Below are 20821 nucleotides of genomic sequence, written 5' to 3'. Positions count from 1 at the left end.
GGTAAGAAATATTAGGAATATTAGGAAAATGATAACGGGTCTGTTTTACTGGAAATAATTCATTCCAGATCTCTAGTTTCACTAGTTTCATCCAAGAGATACCAGGTGACTTGGTGGGCCCCTGACTCTGCAACAGTGCTTGCCCGCTTGGATAAACAAGGAAATCTCATTTGAAGTCTTGGGTATAACAAATGCTACATCTCTTTGGGGATGGTTTTGTTTGTTCTATAATTAGGTCCATGTCTGAGTACATGCAAGCACTAATTAGGTTTGATCATGAATCTACAAAGGGTACAGCCAACTCTTTGAAATGTTCATTATAAAATCAATGCTTTGATCCCAGTATAATATGCCTAGTATTTTTCTGAAATTCAAACAGAAGTTGTTATTTTTGATCACAGTAACTCCAAAGTTTAAGCATGTTACTGTACGCTGGTCCTGTTTAAAGTCGGTCTACTTTATGATAGACGCTGTCGGATGAAGACATTACATTACATTGGTTTGGCTCACGTTCTAACCCAAGTGTCTGGTTCAGTCACGGTCTGTGAAGTAAAGCAGTCTGGTTTGTTACCTTTTCAGTACCTGAGAGGATCTGAACAGTCAGCGTTTGCTTTTTACACAAACAGAGGTTACCTGTTAATAATGAAGGGAGACTTGACTAAGTGTCAAGAGGAGGGTCTGAAGGCTGAAGGGCTTTGCTTGTGTGAGAACAGACCGAATGCGACCATTAAAGAGTAAATTGCTTGTTTTCACATTTCCTTTCCAATTCTGGGACGTCTGTCTCGTTTCAGGTCCTGTGCTTCAATCTGGATGATAAATAAGAACTCCATACTGTAGAACAAACCCCAGAAATACTGCAAACATAAATAAATAAATAAAAGCGAATGGCATTGGAGCATTGGAGGCTGCTTGATCGTTTGTTAATGTATAGAAGACGTGAGGTGGGTGGAATGAGACTCACAGTAAAAGCTGGAGTGGCTGAAACTGCTATGTAAGGATGCCCTGTGCTGCTGGTACATTTATGTGAACCAGAGAGAGTCTTTTTCATGGTTTTTAACCACATCGAGATGCAATCACACGGCTGTCGCTTCACTCCACCAGGCTGTTGAAACGCTGCTTCTCTCACCTTCAGTTTGTTTTGAAGGTGACAGGGGGGTTACGCACACTGAGCCACACTGTGTGACTGGGAATAAACAATGTCTCAGAAAAAAAACCCTCACCTCTTGACAGCCCATTTCCTTGAGGGGGGGGGGCTGGTATAATGAATGCAAGGCGAGGTCTAACTGACCCCACCTGGGTGTCGGATGTGTCTCAGACAAGGGGTCTGCTGGAAATGAAATCCTGCCACCTGAACGTTTCAGATCCCAGCACAGCGTTGCAGGGAATTAGATGAAAGACGACAGCCTTGTATCTGGCAGGCTGTCTCAGACATCAAACAAAAAAACAGGTATTTGCATGAAAGTAAAATGATGAGGGGAACAAAAACACAAAACAAAGAAAGGTACAGTATGAGCTGCATTGAATTTCCATTGTGTGTCGTTCTGTTTAAAATGCTGGGAAAAACTAAACACATACAGTAGAATAAATATAGACAGATAGATATACAGTTACCAGCTAATATGAATATTAAAATCCTCAAATAATCCATTGTTTTATCCTGGTTGAATCAGAACTTCTGATGTATAACAGATACACATTAAATAAACAGGATGTAAGTACAATGATGCTGCTGTTTTTTTTTTTTATATTAAAATAGAAAAGCACAGTAACTTGTTCCATGGACACACAGAAGCAGCAGCGTTCGTTGTTTGCATTAATAGCACGTGATGTTCCAGTGCATATGGGAGCTCTGAGCGGTGCTCCAGTGGCTCCTATCTCCTATCAGTGCCAGGTATTGATTTCTCCACTCCAGTCACATGTTGCAGTGATGGCTGGCAGGACGGGGTGAAAGGTCACACAAACGCAGGCTTGTTGGTGGGCAGGCAGAGTCCTGACAACCCTGGAGGTCAGATAGTTATAGAAATGAACCACACCGTTCGAACTGCCTGTGGCCAGGAGAGATCCGTCCGGAGAGAACTCACAGCCAACTGCGTACCCCTCGACCTGCAGCATACACAGGGGGTCCCATTACTACAGAGCAGACAGCAAACACATACACAGGGGGTCCCATTACTACAGAGCAGACAGCAAACACATACACAGGGGGTCCCATTACTACAGAGCAGACAGCAAACACATACACAGGGGGTCCCATTACTACAGAGCAGACAGCAAACACATACACAGGGGGTCCCATTACTACAGAGCAGACAGCAAACACATACACAGGGGGTCCCATTACTACAGAGCAGACAGCAAACACATACACAGGGGGTCCCATTACTACAGAGCAGACAGCAAACACATACACAGGGGGTCCCATTACTACAGAGCAGACAGCAAACACATACACAGGGGGTCCCATTACTACAGAGCAGACAGCAAACACATACACAGGGGGTCCCATTGCTACAGAGCAGACAGCAAACACATACACAGGGGGTCCCATTACTACAGAGCAGACAGCAAACACATACACAGGGGGTCCCATTACTACAGAGCAGACAGCAAACACATACACAGGGGGTCCCATTACTACAGAGCAGACAGCAAACACATAGACAGACACACACACACGCACGCACACACGCACGCACGCACGCACGCAGATGCACGCACGCACGCAGACGCACGCAGATGCACGCACGCACGCACGCACGCAGACGCACGCAGATGCACGCACGCACACACACACGCACACAGCAAGATATTAACAAGGTAAGAAGTGACAGAAGCGCTTGAAAGTTTTGAGTAGCTGGATTCACAGCCGTCCCGTCCCGTCCCCCGACCCTTAAAAACTTTATAATCATAGAACCATAGATGCAGATCAGAGTGTTTGTATTTCCTGTATTTTATTTCACAGCAGCATTCAGGGTTCAAGCCCATAGATGCAGATCAGATTGCATGCATTTCTTGTATTTTTTTTCAAGCCCTACCTTATGTCCTTCGTAGCGCTTCTTCTTGTTGATTCTGTACGGACGCTGTGCTGAAAACAGAGCCATGTAGTTGCCATTAGTCTGCGCAACAAACACGGACTCTTTAGGGTGAAGGGCCAGGCTTGGGCAAGTATAGCGCTCCTAAAAATCAAACAAACCAAATAAATAGTACAGGTGGATACAATCTGATTAAGAATATCCACTTTCAATTGCTAACATTTGAAAACGGTCTTTAGTTTGTACAATAATCAGTTCCTGTACTGCACAGAACAGCATGACAGTGACTGATGGTTTTCCTGCTCGTACTGGTAAACCCACCTGATAAATCTGATTGGAGACCTTTGCAGTGGTTTGGAAATCCCATGCGATGAGGGTCCGGTCAGCTGAGTCTCTGCTCACGGAGTCTGTGCTGGTGATGAACTCCTTGCCCTCTGGAAGGAACACAATGTCCAGGGTTTGTTGTATCCCAGCCTTGTACGAGCGGATCACCTGTGAGGACAGGGAAGGCACTTCGACTGAAAGTCCGCTCTGCCAGTGTTCTGCAGCGCAGTGTACTGATAATCCATCTTTATTTTTATATAGCGCCTTTCATCGAGGGCCACCATCACAAAGCGCTTCACAGAGGTAGGCTGTGAACTGCACATTACATGCAGAGTCACTTACAATAGAACACTGATTTAACATCTCATCTGCAGGACGGAGCACAAGGAGGTTAAGTGACTTGCTCAGGGTCACACAGTGTGTCCGTCAGTGACAGAGGAGGGATTTGAACCATTGACCTTCTGGTTACAAGCCCTGGACTTTAACCACTGGACCACACTGCCTCCTTAATATGAACCAGAAGAGTAAATGCCAGCCCTGCCTGAGCCAGATGTGTGTCTGGTACAGGGAGATTCAGCTGCAGTACAGTCGCCAGGATCGTGCACGAAAATGAATTAAATATCAATCCGGAGTCTGGCAGGTTGTCAGCGACATCAGAAGGTATCTGGAGGAACTGAAACGCACTGCGTTGAGTTTTGATTGTTTGTTAGATAACATATTTACCTTCTGTTCAAATTCCAGGAATGAGTCGCAAACACGATAAAATATAAATTATATATATATATATATATATATACATATATATATATATATATATACTTTTTTTAAAGTCTGGGGTCCCCTGTTGCTTACTTATGAAATGAGAGAAATGTAAAGGATTTTACCATTTAGATTGCTTGTTATCACAGGAGGCTGTTTTTATAACTCTTTTGACCTCGTACTTTCGTACTTTTGAAAACACATTTTATACAGGTCATATTGCTGCTGCTTTACCATCCGAAGAAGACATCTCAAAATCGATTGAAGTTTTACATTTTATGATTACCTGCAAGCCAGAATGACACTTAAAATCAGATGACCTTAAGAAAAAGCAGAATCTCTAACAGTGCCTGTGTCTGTCTATCAAGGTATCTCGAATACCAGGGACAGCCCATATCTGAATGATCTGCCTCTGATTATATGAACTGTATAGATCCCCATATTTAAAGAAATCCAACATATGAATACCATTGCTAGACCTATTTACCTAATGCATGCATTAAACCATACCAATATATCAACACCATTGCTAGACCTATGGACCTAATGCATGCATTAAACCATACCAATATATCAATACCATTGCTAGACCTATGGACCTAATGCATGCATTAAACCACACCAATATATCAATACCATTGCTAGACCAATGGACCTAATGCATGCATTAAACCATACCAATATATCAACACCATTGCTAGACCTATGGACCTAATGCATGCATTAAACCATACCAATATATCCACACCATTGCTAGACCTATGGACCTAATGCATGCATCCTCTTTGAGAATGTTCAGCACTGCACGCTGCTGTGAACCCGTGGAAGGGTTCGAGTACTGCGTCAGCACACACAACAGACACGGTGTTCATTGCTTCAGACGTTGAACAGGCAGGATGTTAACCTGGCAGCTCCTGCAGTCCCAGGCTTTAACCTCGGAGCTGAAGCCTCCACACAGGAAGACGTGAGGATCCCTGGGCTGCAGCGCCAGGCAGCACACCCTGAACTCGTTCCTCAGCTCAGCCAACCGCTGGCCTGCAGGAAAGAAGAAAAGAAAGGAATTAGAGAGAATCAGATAATGACCATCTGATGAGAGGACTGGCTTTCTGTCAAGCCTGAGTCCCAGCCTGTCAGATCCAATATGTATCGAGCAGCACGCTGCCCTCTCTCCCAGTTATAAAAATAAACTGCAGCGTAATTTGATTTAGTGCACAGGCTTCCGTATTGAAGGCACAGTTTCACACCATGCATTATACTGTAATCGAGTTTCGACCTGCGTTATATGGCATGTTATTTCCATATTCACGTTTGTAAAAGATTACCCTGGGACATTCTGCTCTATTCATCTGAGGAATAAAAATGCTGAATAGATACAGAGAATATGTTCCTGGCCAAATATATAAAAAAAAAACACTTCATGAGTAGCAACCACCCCTCTATATATAGCAATATGAAGAATAACATGGTTTGATCCTATATCCTATATGCAGTTATACTGTCAGCAGTCCTGTAACACTTGCACTTGATTTCCATGCAGACCAGTGCATCCACACTCGCTGTGCTGAGACAAATAAAGGGCTCAGCTCTCAGGCTCTTCTTAAGCATGCAGGCAGACTGCACAACTTCATTGCATTGCTTGGGATGAGAGACATTCTGTCCAATCTTCCTAACATACATCAAAAGAACATAATTATCAAACGCAGTACTGTGGAAAATGACATGTCAGGAGGTGAATAGCCAGGCTGTTCAGTTCTGCTGCTTGTGCTGTCCCGGATTTAAGAAACAAAGCGTTGCCTTTGTGATGCAACCTTATTGTATCTCAAAGACCTGCTCTCCTGGCTTCCCTTTTATCAGGCGGCCCTGTTTGTTCCTATTATTGTGGAGCCCTAGCCTGAGTGTAGCTGTCATTAAAGCACATAATAACGAGGAATCCAATCACTGAGGAGACAGCTCATTTAGATCTGCACCTCGGAGCAAGCAATAACTCATCAAGGGGAAACAATGATATATATAATGTATGAAATTATTCAAATTAGCACATGGAGCTCGAATAATTTAGCAGTTTCTACTGCACATTCTGAGAACAGCAACCAGAGCACAGTACCATGAATGTGAGCACGTCAAAACAAACAAACAAAAACAAACAAACACTGCTTGTACCGCGCCAATGTTTTTCCCTGTGGGCAAATGACAGGTAAACTGCCCCGTCCACATCAAAGTATTCTATGCGCAATTTCTCCCAGTGTTTCTAATGTTAAGACCCAAGCTGTTCTGTCAATGTCAGAGCAGCAGCAACACATATGTTTTGGGGCTTCAGATTTGAAACAAAAAACAAAACCCAGAAATGATCTGCTTACTCCCACTCACCCAGCCCTGTAAACCTGTCATTCTTTCTCAAATATTCATGAGAGAGGTCTATCTGTAATCACATTTCCTAATAGCTTATATTGCTTTTGCTATCACTATAATCACACAATTACAGTGCCATTACCACTGCCTAGAAGTGAAAAGGAGATTTGAAGTGCTATCCAAACCCACAGGAGCAACATCTTATTATTTTATTGTTGAGATTTTTCTTTTCCATACTTTTACACTTTGACTGGAGCCAGTTTTTTCCTATTTTCCTACAACACAATACGTTCCTGTGTTACCGGTAATAGGGCCCTACCTGTGCATGCAAGCGCATGCTAGTCACTGGAAACTGTGTGGTGATGTGGGGTCCTATATTCTGCAACACAGGAAATTAACTTATAACAGGGAGTCAAAGTGTCAATAAAGTCTAGAAAAAAATAGAACAGATCACTCTGAAAACAGTACGGTACAGTACGTGTGGAAACAGCAAGATAAAGAAAGCTAAGAATATGTGTTACCCCTTAATCAAGTGTAACAATTGTGTATTACAGAGCCCAGTAATATTATTTCATTTATAAAGGACATCTCAGCAGCATGCTTCCAGCAGAGCACAAGGACTTTGCTTTCTCATCCAGGCAGCTCGGGTTATCTTTCCTGCTGTGCAGACAGCTGGCAACTGTGAGTGATCATGTTAAGCAGCCAGCATACCTGGAGGGCTTCTGCACTGCTCTGACAAAACCCAGAGTCACACGGGTCCAGCAGCAATCAGCACCAGTCACTGTCAAGCTCTGACAAAACCCAGAGTCACACGGGTCCAGCAGCAATCAGCACCAGTCACTGTCAAGCTCTGACAAAACCCAGAGTCACACGGGTCCAGCAGCAATCAGCACCAGTCACTGTCAAGCTCTGACAAAACCCAGAGTCACGCGGGTCCAGCAGCAATCAGCACCAGCCACTGTCAAGCTCTGACAAAACCCAGAGTCACACGGGTCCAGCAGCAATCAGCACCAGTCACTGTCCCGGCTTTCTCAGAGCTCCACACTCGGCTTGGAAAGGAATCAGGGATTTATTATCATGGACATCAATTAGAGTTCTGATTCGAAGCTGGGTTGAGAGAGAGAGAGCGAGAGACAGAGAGAGAGCGAGAGACAGAGAGAGAGAGAGAGAGAGAGAGAGAGAGAGAGAGAGAGATAATACTGTTTTCCAATAAGGCAGTCCTCTGTGTAACGATGAGGTTGTGAAATACATTTTTTACATTTTGTATTTATTCAGATGAAAGCAGAGCTGACGTGCCTACGACCGGCACGGGTCCAGCAGTCTGACGAATGACTGGCATGTCTAAGAGGTGACAGCTGTCGTGTTTCTGAGATACAAGTGCCAGCTAATGTGCCACAGCTTGACACATTAAATGACAACACGTCGCTGAAATGCCCTTTCACTGAATGGATTAACTTTTTTAAAAGAAGACGACTGCAGGACTCAAGCTGCAGAGAGCGACTGAGGTTTGACCTCAAATGAAATAAAGAGACGACACATCTCCCCGATGGAGCCGGCTGGCCCAGGTCTCACTAGATCAGTGTCGCAGAACATTTCAATATCTGTGCCTTGAGGACTGAGGAATCGCATTTTAAAAATGCTTGTAAACTAAAATGTTGTAATACTTTTGTGTTAATGACGTTTATGTTAAATAGCGCCTTAGCGTGCCGAGGGGTCCCCAAGCCGCTTCACACAAAACTAATGAAAACTACAAAATGAAAGCCCAGTTCCCCACTTCTATCATGCCAGGGCACTGGTTGAGCAGGCAAATACACGGCTGTAACCTACAAGGATAACCACAGCCATGAACAAAAAGTGTGCCTTCTTCAGCGGTGCTGTGGTACTGTACTCTCCACTTCATCCTTCTGGTTTTATAATACAATACATCCTGCTCCTGATTTGACACAGGGAGGGGAAATGGGGTTCGTTCATCTTGCCTCTCCACACCACAGTGACTGCTGGTCTGCTAATCAAAGTGAATATTAAAAATAATAAACTCACAACAACTCTACCACTGACACAAAAAAATATTCAAAATGAGAGGGTGGCAGTTTGATTCTAGTGAAAAAAATAAACTTGGAAGCTCCTTGCATCACTAAAACTATATGGAGTGTGACGGGCAAGGTTAAAATAAGATGACGTCAGACTTTAGCTGCGCAGATAGCAATGTAAGCAGGGTATTCTTTATTGATTTTTTTCGCGCACTGCTGTGGTGCAATCAGATAGGGGTTTGCACTAGTTTGCAGCATCGACAGCAGTAACATGTTCAGCTTCAGGTGCACAGGGTGCTGAATCCTGGTAATATTTCTGCTGTGCAGGGAGGTGTGGCCACATTAGCGTTTCTGTTTCTGGCAGTGTGTTCCAGTGTGCAGCGATTGACAGCATGTCCTGCCTTGTTATAATATTCACAATGTTATCATTGTTTAACACGGTCAGCTTAGCAGTGCACCAAACTCAGTAAGTGGATTTAAAGATAACAAGAAAAATAAATCCATTATAGAGAAAACCGAAGGCTTCAAAACTGTGTAGGAGGAAAATATACAGAGAAAATGCAATTCAGTGCCCACTTTCATCTGTGGGTGAGTTATAATTGCTGCCATTGTTCTGGCCACAATGCAGTCCTGAGAAACAAGCTGCCTGACAGCCTGCGTGGCAGAGCTGCACACTGAAAGAGCAAGTTCAAGTGAGTAACCAGGCAGCAGTACCCGAGACGCTCTCTGGCATGTTTCAGTAAGAGAGATTCTATCAATTCCTGTTACCTGGAGAAATGCTGTGGGTGACTGATGTAATGCACTGATGTAATCTTTTATACAATGCGCACTTCACGTATGCAACCTACTCCATATGAAAAACACCCGAGTACAATTATACGAATATGAAGGCTCTCTCTGCTGCCTCAGCTGCAGATCGGATGTGAATGGAAGACAGACAACAAAAGCCATAGCGGTGAGGCAACGTGCCAGTGGAGCAGTCAATTCCACCAGCGATCTGGAGAGGCAAGAGCCTTGGGTATCAAACCCTATGAATGTTTAACCTGCAGCGGATTCTGCTTCCAGAAAATGTTAGAAAAACTCTTAACTAAGATACATTTGAATCCATAAACACTGTACAGCAGCTTTCAATTCAATGATATAAGCCAGAGTGTACTACATTCATCTGGAATACAAAAAAAACACACAAAAAACCCCCTCAAATAAAAGTCTTGCATGCTAACTAAAGTCTAATCAAACACAGGAATGTAGCTGTGGCTGCTAATTGCTGTACTGTCTAAGCTAGTGCCCAAAACATTGAACCGTCAGCAGACTCCAGTATGTACTGACCTGTCTCCACATCGGTCAGATGAGCTGTGGTGTCGAAGGAGCCGCTGAGAATGTTCCTCCCGCAGGAGGACCAGCAGGCATCCCGGACCGCCCCGCTGTGAGATGAATAGGTCTTCCAACAGCGGCCCGAGTCCACCGCGTCCCAGACCTGCGGAGAGGCACAACGAGACCCGCAGTGAAGCAGGCAGCCCTTACACAAGAATAACGGGTTTGCACTGAACATCCGCACAGTCATTGTGCACTTTTCTCTTTTCTTTTCCAGTGGTTGTACTGTGCATTCACCATATTTTACCTTGGTTCAACATGTTTAAAAAAAAAAAAAAAAGTATATTCTTACCATACCTCCCTGTGCTTTACCATGCTTTTCACTGTCCTTATTAGACTTTTATAAGGGAGGAGGGCTTTAAAATAAATTCAAATCCCCTGTTGATATAGGTCTAGTTTATACCATATATATATATATATATATATATATATATATATATATATATATATATATATATATATATATATATATATATATATATATATTTGTTTTTAAATTGTAGTTTAATAAAGCATGTTGCTGCTGGAATATGGTCATTTCTCTGGGTTTTTGAATGCCAGTGGTTGAGATGGATGTTACTGTGCTGTTTTGGACACATTTCTAAGGCTGCCTCTGTCTAACAGCTCGCACATTACTGTACGATGGACCATTCACTGTGGTTCTGCTAGAGTGACTTCTACAGTAGCCGCAGACCCCCTCTCAATACTGTGTGTCTCATTCCAATGACATACCCCATGATTGCCAGACTGGTGCTGCATGTACAGAATCTCAATGTGCCGAGGAGAATTCTGCACACTATCAAAAGTCCCACATACCTGCAATTGTCCTAATGAACATCTCACACAGCTGGGCAATCCCATGTCACGAGTCGCTATGGAAACAGTCCAGGAGGTGAGGACATGTGACCTTAACTCTTTCAGCACTGACACAGGGACTATGTTTTAATGATGCTCCTAGTACCCTTAATGGTATCTCTAACAAGGGTGTGCAGTTAATTAATGCCAACACAGTGGTCAGTGTGACAGTGATCCCTCGCCAGTCACACTTAGCAACGGCAAACTGACCCCTGCTTATGTTTACTATAAAGAAAGCATACAGCAGCGGTCACTAATATCAACACGATACAACCATCAGAAATCCCCGGTAGACGGGGAAATGGGGAAACTGGAGAAACGCCACTATGCTGCAGAGGATCCTCATCATAATAAAAAGATCAGGGTGCTGAATACAAGCTGGTATGCACTGCCTGAGGACAGAGCAACTAAAAAGCAAAGCTGTGGGAGAAAAATGAAATCTTGAAAAGCCATGAGTGGAAGCTGCTTTGTAGAACACACTGAGCCAGTGACTGTGCTGATTTACTGGCTGTTAGTGCGGTCGATAGAGGCTGAGAATAGGGGGACAGGTTACAGGACTGACAGTGCTAACGAAGACAAAGTGCACTATGTGCACTGAAAGTGATTCATGACATTGTAAAAACATACCAGCTCCCTTTTCCCTGTGATGAATTCAACATTACCGGACAGCGTGTCAGCCTCTTTCGTTCTGCCTTCAAAGGAACCCAATTCCTGGCCTTCTCTAATGGGGTCGTACAGTAGCGAGCGATCGGTTCCCAGCCACTCGCTGCACCCTGCAGGCACGCACGAGCCACCACAATCAAAACCTGGACAAAATGAAAGAGTTACTGCCTACTGCTGTCTCTCCTGATTCTCTAATTGAAGGACAGAGCAGAGGTGCAGTGCAACACGATTCAAACTGCCTGCGCAGCAGATCAATATCAAATAATATGCACAGGCATCTATTGATAGGGACAGCGGCTCGTAAATGCTTGTACTTCTCTCTCTGAAAAGCCAGTTCACAGCCAAGAGATCGATAAGAAGCACACAAATTGAAAATCGAACACACTTCGATGTACTGTAGGGAAAGCTTGTTTCAGAAAAACATAATTAAAAAGCAGTCGAGTCACGCAAGTCCACTTGTATTCCCATTACACCGACTCACACTGAAAACAGACCGGTAACGTCCCCGTCTATTAAATCTGATTGCTTCACTCCCCTAACTCCACCCTTGTAGATCCCCCTTGGTTATGAGGGGTCTACTGCCTCGACAAGAGTGTTTTAAAACTCAAGGGATCTCATGAACGACAGAGCATGAAACAAGTACAGTGTGTCACTCGAGTATGTCTACAGCAATTCTCTTCACGACGCCTTTAAACACAGCAGCAAGAAGTGATTCAACATTACAGTATATATTAGCTCAAGAGAACTAGAATTATCTGCACCCTGAACGGCATGCCAGTCTCGATAAGCACCACTGCACAAACGTTTTTTGTAAAACTGTAGTTCCCCCCCAGTCTTTTCTGTATCGGTAGTAAGTGAGTTATGTTTGGGGTACCTTTGCACTTGTGGGTCTATACGCTCATTCAAATATTTTCCATTTACTTCAAGGCTGCTGTTCAGGGTATCAGGATATTTAGTGAGTGAGGGGTCTCAGTGGGGTAGAATGGGCTGGTTCTGCATTACAAGAACATTTTGGGGTCAGTATTTATTCATCTGTCCCAATACTGAATACTGCATTGCAAAATACAGCGTGTGATTTCATATTGCCCAAAGGATATTACGGCTTCTCCAAAGATATAGGAAGCCAAATGTGTGTCTAAAAAAACCTATTTCAAAGAATACACTGCTGATCACCTGCTCTGTTAGACACCAATCACCAGTAAATCGTGTTCAGCCCCTGAGGGACCTGTCAGTAAATGAGCAAACACCAAGAGGGAACGCGGCTCCACAGGAAGACACTTCCATCCCAGACCTCTCGTAATGAAGAGAACCCTGCACTGTGGCACCTGGATAAACAGAACGCTTTGAAGACACTTCCATCCCAGACCTCTCGTAATGAAGAGAACCCTGCACTGTGGCACCTGGATAAACAGAACGCTTTGAAGACACTTCCATCCCAGACCTCTCGTAATGAAGAGAACCCTGCACTGTGGCACCTGGATAAACAGAACGCTTTGAAGACACTTCCATCCCAGACCTCTTGTAATGAAGAGAACCCTACACTGTGGCACCTGGATAAACAGAACGCTTTGAAGACACTTCCATCCCAGACCTCTCGTAATGAAGAGAACCCTGCACTGTGGCACCTGGATAAACGGAACACTTTGAAGACACTTCCATCCCAGACCTCTCGTAATGAAGAGAACCCTGCACTGTGGCACCTGGATAAACAGAACGCTTTGAAGACACTTCCATCCCAGACCTCTCGTAATGAAGAGAACCCTGCACTGTGGCACCTGGATAAACGGAACACTTTGAAGACACTTCCATCCCAGACCTCTCGTAATGAAGAGAACCCTGCACTGTGGCACCTGGATAAACAGAACGCTTTGAAGACACTTCCATCCCAGACCTCTCGTAATGAAGAGAACCCTGCACTGTGGCACCTGGACAAACAGAACGCTTTGAAGACACTTCCATCCCAGACCTCTCGTAATGAAGAGAACCCTGCACTGTGGCACCTGGATAAACGGAACGCTTTGAAGACACTTCCATCCCAGACCTCTCGTAATGAAGAGAACCCTGCACTGTGGCACCTGGACAAACAGAACGCTTTGAGTTCAGGGCTTTAAAGCATTAAAAAAAAAAAAAAAAACTGCTACTGCCAGTAAGAATAGGACCCAACTTAAAACCTGTCATGTCACAACCAGGTCTCCTTCTCTTGTGTGGAAACAGAGGCACAGGGTTATTTATCTTTCACCACAAAACGATTTTTTGTGAGCTGGATTTCTACAGGGTTTTGTAAGTGGCCACTAGGGGTGTGTAGCTGTAATATCAGCTCCCTCTGCAACTCTGGACAACTCTGACTTGGTGAATGGAAAATCCCTGATCAAAATCAGAGTTCCAGGGGGGACAGATTACAGCTGTGCAGGCCATTCTGTATGAAGCTATGACGCTGATAATAAATGAGCTATTTAGATCCTAAGACTGCCTATTTTATGTTTATCTCAATGCAGTTGTTCCGATTTGCAAACGTTTTCTTTTTCTTTAATATCCCTGCGTTTGAGATTTCCCCGCAGTAATGAATGTGCATTTTAATATGAAGCTGTCACCCGCTTGTAATGGGCTTATTATTTATTTATTGTGTCATCGTCATGCATATAAAGTATTTAATTCAAATGCCACCAAGAGCGAGAGCTGCATCTCTCTGTCCTGAGTGTTCAGTGAAGGAAGACATTATTACCCAGAGCTGTACAAATCCACCAGTTTTACTTCCAGGGTATGAGATAAGCAAATCCCACGCAGCAGGCAATATTAACTACTGGCAGCACTGAGAGAGAGCATGGAGTGGAATGGATTTCTTTTTTAAAAGCCATCAGGAAGACAGAAAGAACGAACTAAGCGTGCTAACTCGGGAGCAAGTCTCAATGAACAGCAGGGTAAAACATGCTTTAGGATGCAGTTAATCATGGCTGTCTGCTGGGTGAGATTCTGGCTCGGGGGTGACTCATGGCTATGATTCAGGGGTTCCATTAGAAGGTTGTGTGAGCGGATGAAGTGAATGGGGTGTCACAAGCACGTAGGATCAAAGCCATCTTTTTAATGTGGGAAACCCATTAGCAGTGTGCAGCGCAGATCTGCTTATTACTATTTTTTTTTTAATCACTAAGCTCCCTGGGCTTTCCAGCAGTCAGCAGTTGTAAGTGTAAGTAAAGAGTGCCTGTGTTGTGCTTGCTGTGTGCTGTGTGCGCGGGACAGGGGTCCATCACTGCTGACAAAGGGAATGATCTCCAGTGTGGGGCACAGCACGGGTTGCTCTGGAACTGACTGGCACAGCATGTTAGTGAAGAGCAGCATGTCATTGGAACTGAACAACTGCTAAACCCACGCACTGAGACACCTTCCAGTACTGTAAGATAGGGCTAGAACCATGGACTGCATTACATGATTTAACACTCCTCTTTACATCCCTGCATTACAGGGGTCAAAGCATAGCACTACCGCATATTACTGATGTAAAAAAAATCACATTTTTAATATCTAGTTCTGCAGTTATTTGCTTTGTCTGCAGTCTCAGTGATGAAAAAATAAATTGAGGCTGCCATATTCACTTTTTTTTTAACACCTAATGCATGAGGCAATTTCCAGTAAGTATCCCATCATGCCACAGTGTTATCAGCTACTGCACACAAAGGAGAAAGTCACTGCTGTGCAATCAGCATCCCATTGCCTGAACCTTTCCTGACTCTGCTACAAAAAGAGCACGTGCAATAGAGGCTGTTCTGCAGACCCCTGCATACTGACAAGGGAATTACAGGCCACTTGTTTTAGACCTGGCGTAAGAGATTCCACCCCCACACGATCGATGCCTGTTTCACAGCACATGTGAACGTGACCCTGTCAGAATGGGTCATACTTACATACTGTTGCTGTACAATTGCCAAAAGGCCAGCGATTGCTCCTGCAGTAACTTTATTGTCTTAGTAATTCTTCAAGTGTCCTCTGGTACTCCAAGGTGGAGAGGTTTTGAAACCTTCTGAGGGGTACCAGACAAAACAGGCCCCTTCTTTCTCTGACATGTGTCTAATTCAGGATGTAACCATGAACCATTCTTTCGCCCACATGCAGCATTGTCCAGAATAAATGACAGGGAGCACCTGTTCCCTTTTCAAAAGGCTCATGTGAATAGGAATACTGAATGCAGACGTAATTAAACTTACACCTGCGAATTACAGACAATTGACGAACATGGAACAAAGCACAGCTGTTAGTTAAATACAACATGTAAATGGCACTGGACTCGGTAACCTCTTAATACAGTTAGTGGATTCATTACATATCGAAGGCACTGACCTCCAGCACAGAAAGGAAGCTGTAGATGCCCTCCAGTGAAAGGTTAATGACACAAACATTCACTGGGGAGTGTCTGCTTAATGAAGCAGCATGTAATGGACACTTCCAGATTTCAGGACCCAGGCACGCTCAGAGGATCAGTTTAAAACAATACATCCCGGTACCTGTTACTGCTGGAATAAGCAGGCAGTCTGTAGAGGGAATACCTGATGCCACGTTTACTTTATAAACGAAGTGGGGGCAGGGCGTGAATTTAGCCTCAGTTATGCTGCTGTACTTGACCTTTATTTATTTTATTTTATTTACCCATCTTTTTTTTTTTTTTTTTTTTTTTTTGTAAAAGCCATTTTGCAGAAGTCAAATCTTTTTTATAAATATCAAATCTTCGTACTACTGGTCCTGTTTGGGTGAGATATATTTGTTCAGCAGCAGTAACAGCATTATACTGGATAATAAAATTGCTATAAAAAAAAAAAAAATACGTCTCACCTTATCCTAATGCAATTCAAAAGTATAAAAAGAGGAGATTTTCCCCTGATACGGTCCCCAGTCCCTGAATTATTGAACACAGGACCAGCCCTCTAGCTGTGCTGGTGCAGAGGCCAGCCTTGATGTGAGAGAGCAGCCAGCCTTGACAGCCATGAAAATACTCCTTTGGGTTTATCACCATGCGGATGCCATCTTGGCCTCAATCCTGTCTCTCTTTAAGAATCAGTTAGTTGATTTGTTTTCTACAGGAGAGTGTGATGCGATAAGATTCCTCCTTTACAGCACCCTGACATGAAGAACACAAAAGCAAACACACTCCAGCTTAGCTTTCTCAGATGAAGCACATTACGAAAACACAACCAAAAGAAGAAGGACTTACCTCCTGTTCCCTTTGCAGTACAAAATACAAACACAAATCTGCAAGTGCTTCATAGCCCAGTATCTTATTCCTGAAGGCTGTAACTTTAGTGCTCAGGGGAATCACAGGATTAAAAACATGGAGGGCTGTTAGTCTCTGCTGCTTCTGAAGGGCCTTCAGCTTTTTCAATAATTGCTCTGGATTGGATTCAGTACCATTTGCACTGCTCCTCTCATCACTGTGCAGCAGAACTTCATTTCAAATGAATTTTTCACTTTGAAAAGCAGTACATGACAGAAACGTTCATTTAGACAGGGCTCCCAATGCAAAAGAGACTGACAATGTTATATCTGGTATCCAGCGAATGTTAGGGATGCCCTCTATCACAAACACTGGATATAAGATATGCTCTGCGAGATCATTTGCCATGCTTACTAAATATTCCAGCAATGACATCGAAAAAAAAGGATCCCTTTAATACCGAGTTCACAACAGATCAGGGCAATCCACAGAATGGGACAATGAAATCTGTACTGCTTCTGGGACCCTCCCAAGTCTAATATAAGAGAGTCTGGAATCAGAGATGTTTCAAAGCAAAACACAAACAAAACACACACACAATGCAAACATGTGTATTTTGAAAACCACAGGACAGTAATTGCATTTTGAATCCAGTTTATATCACATGTAAACCCACACAGTGTCAATGTAGTTTATATCACATGTAAACCCACACAGTGTCAATGTAGTTTATATCACATGTAAACCCACACAGTGTCAATGTAGTTTCTGCTCTACAATTGTAATGTGTTCCAACCCCACGAGAGAAGTTCACCTCTACTCTTAATGGTTTTATTAGCATCAAATGCTTCTCCTTAATTGCTAAGCTACGTGTAATAACTGCACATTTACAGTGCAGTGCTTTAGGGGACCAGTGAAAACACATTTAAAGCACATTTACTTGTGCTAAATATAACTGTCCTTTTAGCTCCCAGGCACAGCCGCACTGTTAGAAGCACATGAAGGCAAATCGCAGCTCTGTACCTGAACTGAGAAGAATTAAAGGTCATTTTTAATCCCATTAAACTGTCACACAGGATGTGAGATGATTGCTTTCTTACATCGTTGTTTCTGACAAATGCATCCAGATCCCAGATGACGAGCTACTCTGCCTTACGAACACAAAACAGAAAAAACAGAAAGGAAATTGCATTTCCTTGTATGATTAGTACTGCATAAGAGCGCGCCAAACAGACCCTTCATTAGGAAACGCGATGAATCGGAAGGGTTAGGGTTAGAAAAATAGAGAAATAAAAGAATCAGCATGATTTAATGAATTTGCAAATAAACCACAGCAACGCTCCAAATGTTCCAGTCTGCAGAAGAAAAGCAAGTGGCTGGCTTGCTGCTGTGGAAGCAGCCACGGCCTTTAGGAGTTGACATTTTACTAGCGGCTGCTTTGGGATGCTCTGAAATGCCAAGGCTTCGGCTAAACATCTGTGGCAGCAGACCAGCGCGCTGCCAGGCTCCTACATTATTAATGTTATCATTTCAATTTCAATCCACCAAGTGAAAATGTGATTCTCATTGACACCACAGCTACTGTCGTAAAGGATCCTAATAAAACACGGCTACCTCCGCCATCGGTTCCACTCTTCCTGTTAAAGGCATGCTCTGAACGCAGCCATACTTCATGCATGTGCCTTCTTATGTTAATAAGGAGTCTGATCATGAATATTTCCATGTGTCATTAACCTCAGTGGTTCTCACAGCTTCAGTGTTATGAAACACTGGTGTCATTTTCAGCAGGGCTGGGTGCAAGTACCTGTGGATAAGGGGGGGGGGGGGATCCAACCCATTTAATTTAGTTCACACAACAAACATAGTTGTTTTTTTTTTGGTATTGCTTGGATAAAAAAGAAATCAGATTAGTGCAAGTGTGTGTGTGTGTGTGTGTGTGTGTGTGTGTGTGTGTGTGTGTAAATGGTTGTGAAAGCCAAATCAGAGTTAAGGCTAATTTCTGAAGCAGTCAAATACTGCCCTCGTGTGGCAATGCAGAGTACTAATGCTGAGTTAGTGGGAAATACCAAGCACACCTGCGTGTGGCACTTCAATAATATTACACCATTATATATTATCAGCTGCACTGTCCTTTACTAAACTATCAAGAGATATTCGATTTAAACTTGGCCAAATATGCAATTACAGAATTCTTCCTATTTGGGAGGGGTATCCAGGTACTGCCTCAACCCCACAGCTAGCTAATTGTGGTTGTTTTTGTATTTATTGCCCGTGGTATGGTTGGTGCTGGCAGATGCCGAGAGAAGCACCCATCATATAAACCTGCACGATGTAACTGATCTTTACTGTTCGTTTCCCCCACATACCCAGCCAGTACTGTCCACCCCCCATGAACTCCTGGTACATTACCTTTACAGTTCTGTCCATGGAAGCAGAGAGCAGCAGGTGGCTAGACTGTGGCACCGGACACCACTGGATCTGATTTACCGGGCCCTGGTGTTCCAGCAACTTGAACAGGAGCCGCTGGGGGATTTCTGTACAGCTGTACTTTGAGTCTAAATAAGGTTTGACACTTTGAGAAACCTGGCTTAGCAGTCCGGAATTGTGCTGGCTGTCTGGTTGAAGATCTGAGTCTGATGCATGCTGTGCATCACATGTATCAAGCTGCCCCAGCCTCATCCTTTTGGGTACGTAAGGCTTAACCCGTCCTGGGACAATCTGTGGCTGCTGCGCGGGCCTCTTCTGTGTGTTTAGAGAAGTGTTTTCACCCTTCACTGCGTGGCCTTGCTCCATTTCTCTGCTGCTTTCAGGATAGGCATATGAAGACGCTTGCCTGGTCCATGGGTCTGTAGGGAATCTCTTAGGAGGGTTCAGCGTCAGAGTTTCTCTGCTACCCCTGCGTTCTCCCTCCCTCCATCTATACTGGAGATCAGGAGCTAGGTGAAGGGTAGAGCTGCTGCCAGATGCACTGCTAGGCTTTCCTCTGACAGACCCCGCATCTCCACCAGCAGGGAGCCCAGAAGTGAGCTGGAGATCAACACCAGAGGTAGCAGCTGCCTGGCGAGCTGGGCTGGCCTGTCCAGACCTGTCCTCCTCTGAATCAGAGTCCTCATACGCTACCAGGGAGCTCATAGTCTTCAGGAAAAACGCAATGCTTTTCTACTACAAGAGAACTGAGAGAGAATTGAGAGAGAATTGAGAGAACTGAGAGAGAATTGAGCCATGCATGGTCAAGGTGTGAGAGTTGTTTGTTGTTTTCAAGTGGATAACAAAACTCAATAATCTCTCGGTACACAGCATCGACCCCCTTAGTGTTGCGCATGCGCCATCTACTGTAGACATGCGGTACTACATCAACCAACAAACCAGGAAACCAAAACATGATAAAAACTGAGACACCACATGTGACACCACAGCATCAATTGTATCCGCACCCAGTTTCCTTTCTATCAGTAAGTGTGCACATTGGAACCAGAAGTTAATGCTTCACCAGAATGGTAAACGTGTCTGAGACCATACACAATCAAAACTGGGGTTCGTGTTCAATACTTCATTTGGTGTAAGTTTATTTATAAAATAGCAAGAACAGAGGGATCAGTCTCATTGCCTCACAAACGTTTCAACCAGTGTAGACACGTGTCACCATACCATTTTATAAGCGCAAGAACACACTGCAGAGGTTTTAAACATGGCTAAACTTCTAGATAATACTACTAATAATCATAAAGGTATTTTGGTCGCGGACTGCTTTTCACACTTGGCTTTGTTTGCTTGTTTTTATTAACTGGTCAATCACTTCCAATGTGTTCGCATTTTAAACCACAAACAGTCTTCACTGCAGGAACTGAAGTTTGCATAGCTAACACAAACCAATCAAATAAACAGGTTCCTACTACACCATTGTATTATGAGAAGAATGTCTTGCTCAAACAATTACTATGAGCCACTGCATGACTTATGAAATAGCTGCAAAAAGTTACCGTGGTGTATTCATAATGTGAATTTTACAAACAAAACATCTGCAATAAGAAAATGGATGGTTTAATGTAACTGCCTAACATACCGACGAGTAAACACGCTGGTGTGGAGAGGATCTCCGCTGATCCATTCCATGAGCAAACAGCGCTGCACTTCTCTCTGAAAAGCGGGGCTGAATCCTGTGCCATTCATTTAAAACACAGGAAGCCTGTCCTACCACAAAAACAACCCGGGGCACAACAAGAAACCCGGCGGGC

General features: G+C 43.8%; 1 protein-coding gene across 3 annotated transcripts; it reads right to left on the bottom strand.

The window, feature by feature from the left end:
- Window positions 1-1727: 1727 nt before the first annotated feature.
- LOC117962697 (WD repeat-containing protein 25-like) lies at window positions 1728-20781 on the bottom strand. Of its 3 annotated transcripts, XM_058988113.1 has the most exons (8): window positions 20650-20772; window positions 18996-19759; window positions 11386-11529; window positions 9824-9971; window positions 5020-5150; window positions 3354-3524; window positions 3036-3176; window positions 1728-2103 (listed from the first exon to the last, which is right to left on the bottom strand). In XM_058988113.1, exons 2-8 carry the CDS (start codon window positions 19716-19718, stop codon window positions 1882-1884), a joined length of 1680 nt encoding a protein of 559 aa, XP_058844096.1. In that variant the 5' UTR covers window positions 19719-19759; window positions 20650-20772; the 3' UTR covers window positions 1728-1881. The 3 variants fall into 3 exon arrangements, with proteins under 3 accessions (XP_058844096.1, XP_058844097.1, XP_058844098.1); XM_058988114.1 differs by lacking the exon at window positions 11386-11529 and having other exon boundaries at window positions 20650-20769; XM_058988115.1 differs by lacking the exons at window positions 11386-11529; window positions 18996-19759 and having other exon boundaries at window positions 20650-20781.
- Between the last annotated feature and the right edge of the window lie 40 nt (window positions 20782-20821).

Source organism: Acipenser ruthenus, chromosome 15 (assembly GCF_902713425.1).
Source record: "Acipenser ruthenus chromosome 15, fAciRut3.2 maternal haplotype, whole genome shotgun sequence".
NCBI classification, from domain to species: domain Eukaryota; kingdom Metazoa; phylum Chordata; class Actinopteri; order Acipenseriformes; family Acipenseridae; genus Acipenser; species Acipenser ruthenus.
Note: the sequence above shows the minus strand (reverse complement) of the source record. Positions and strands in the feature narration are given on the sequence as shown.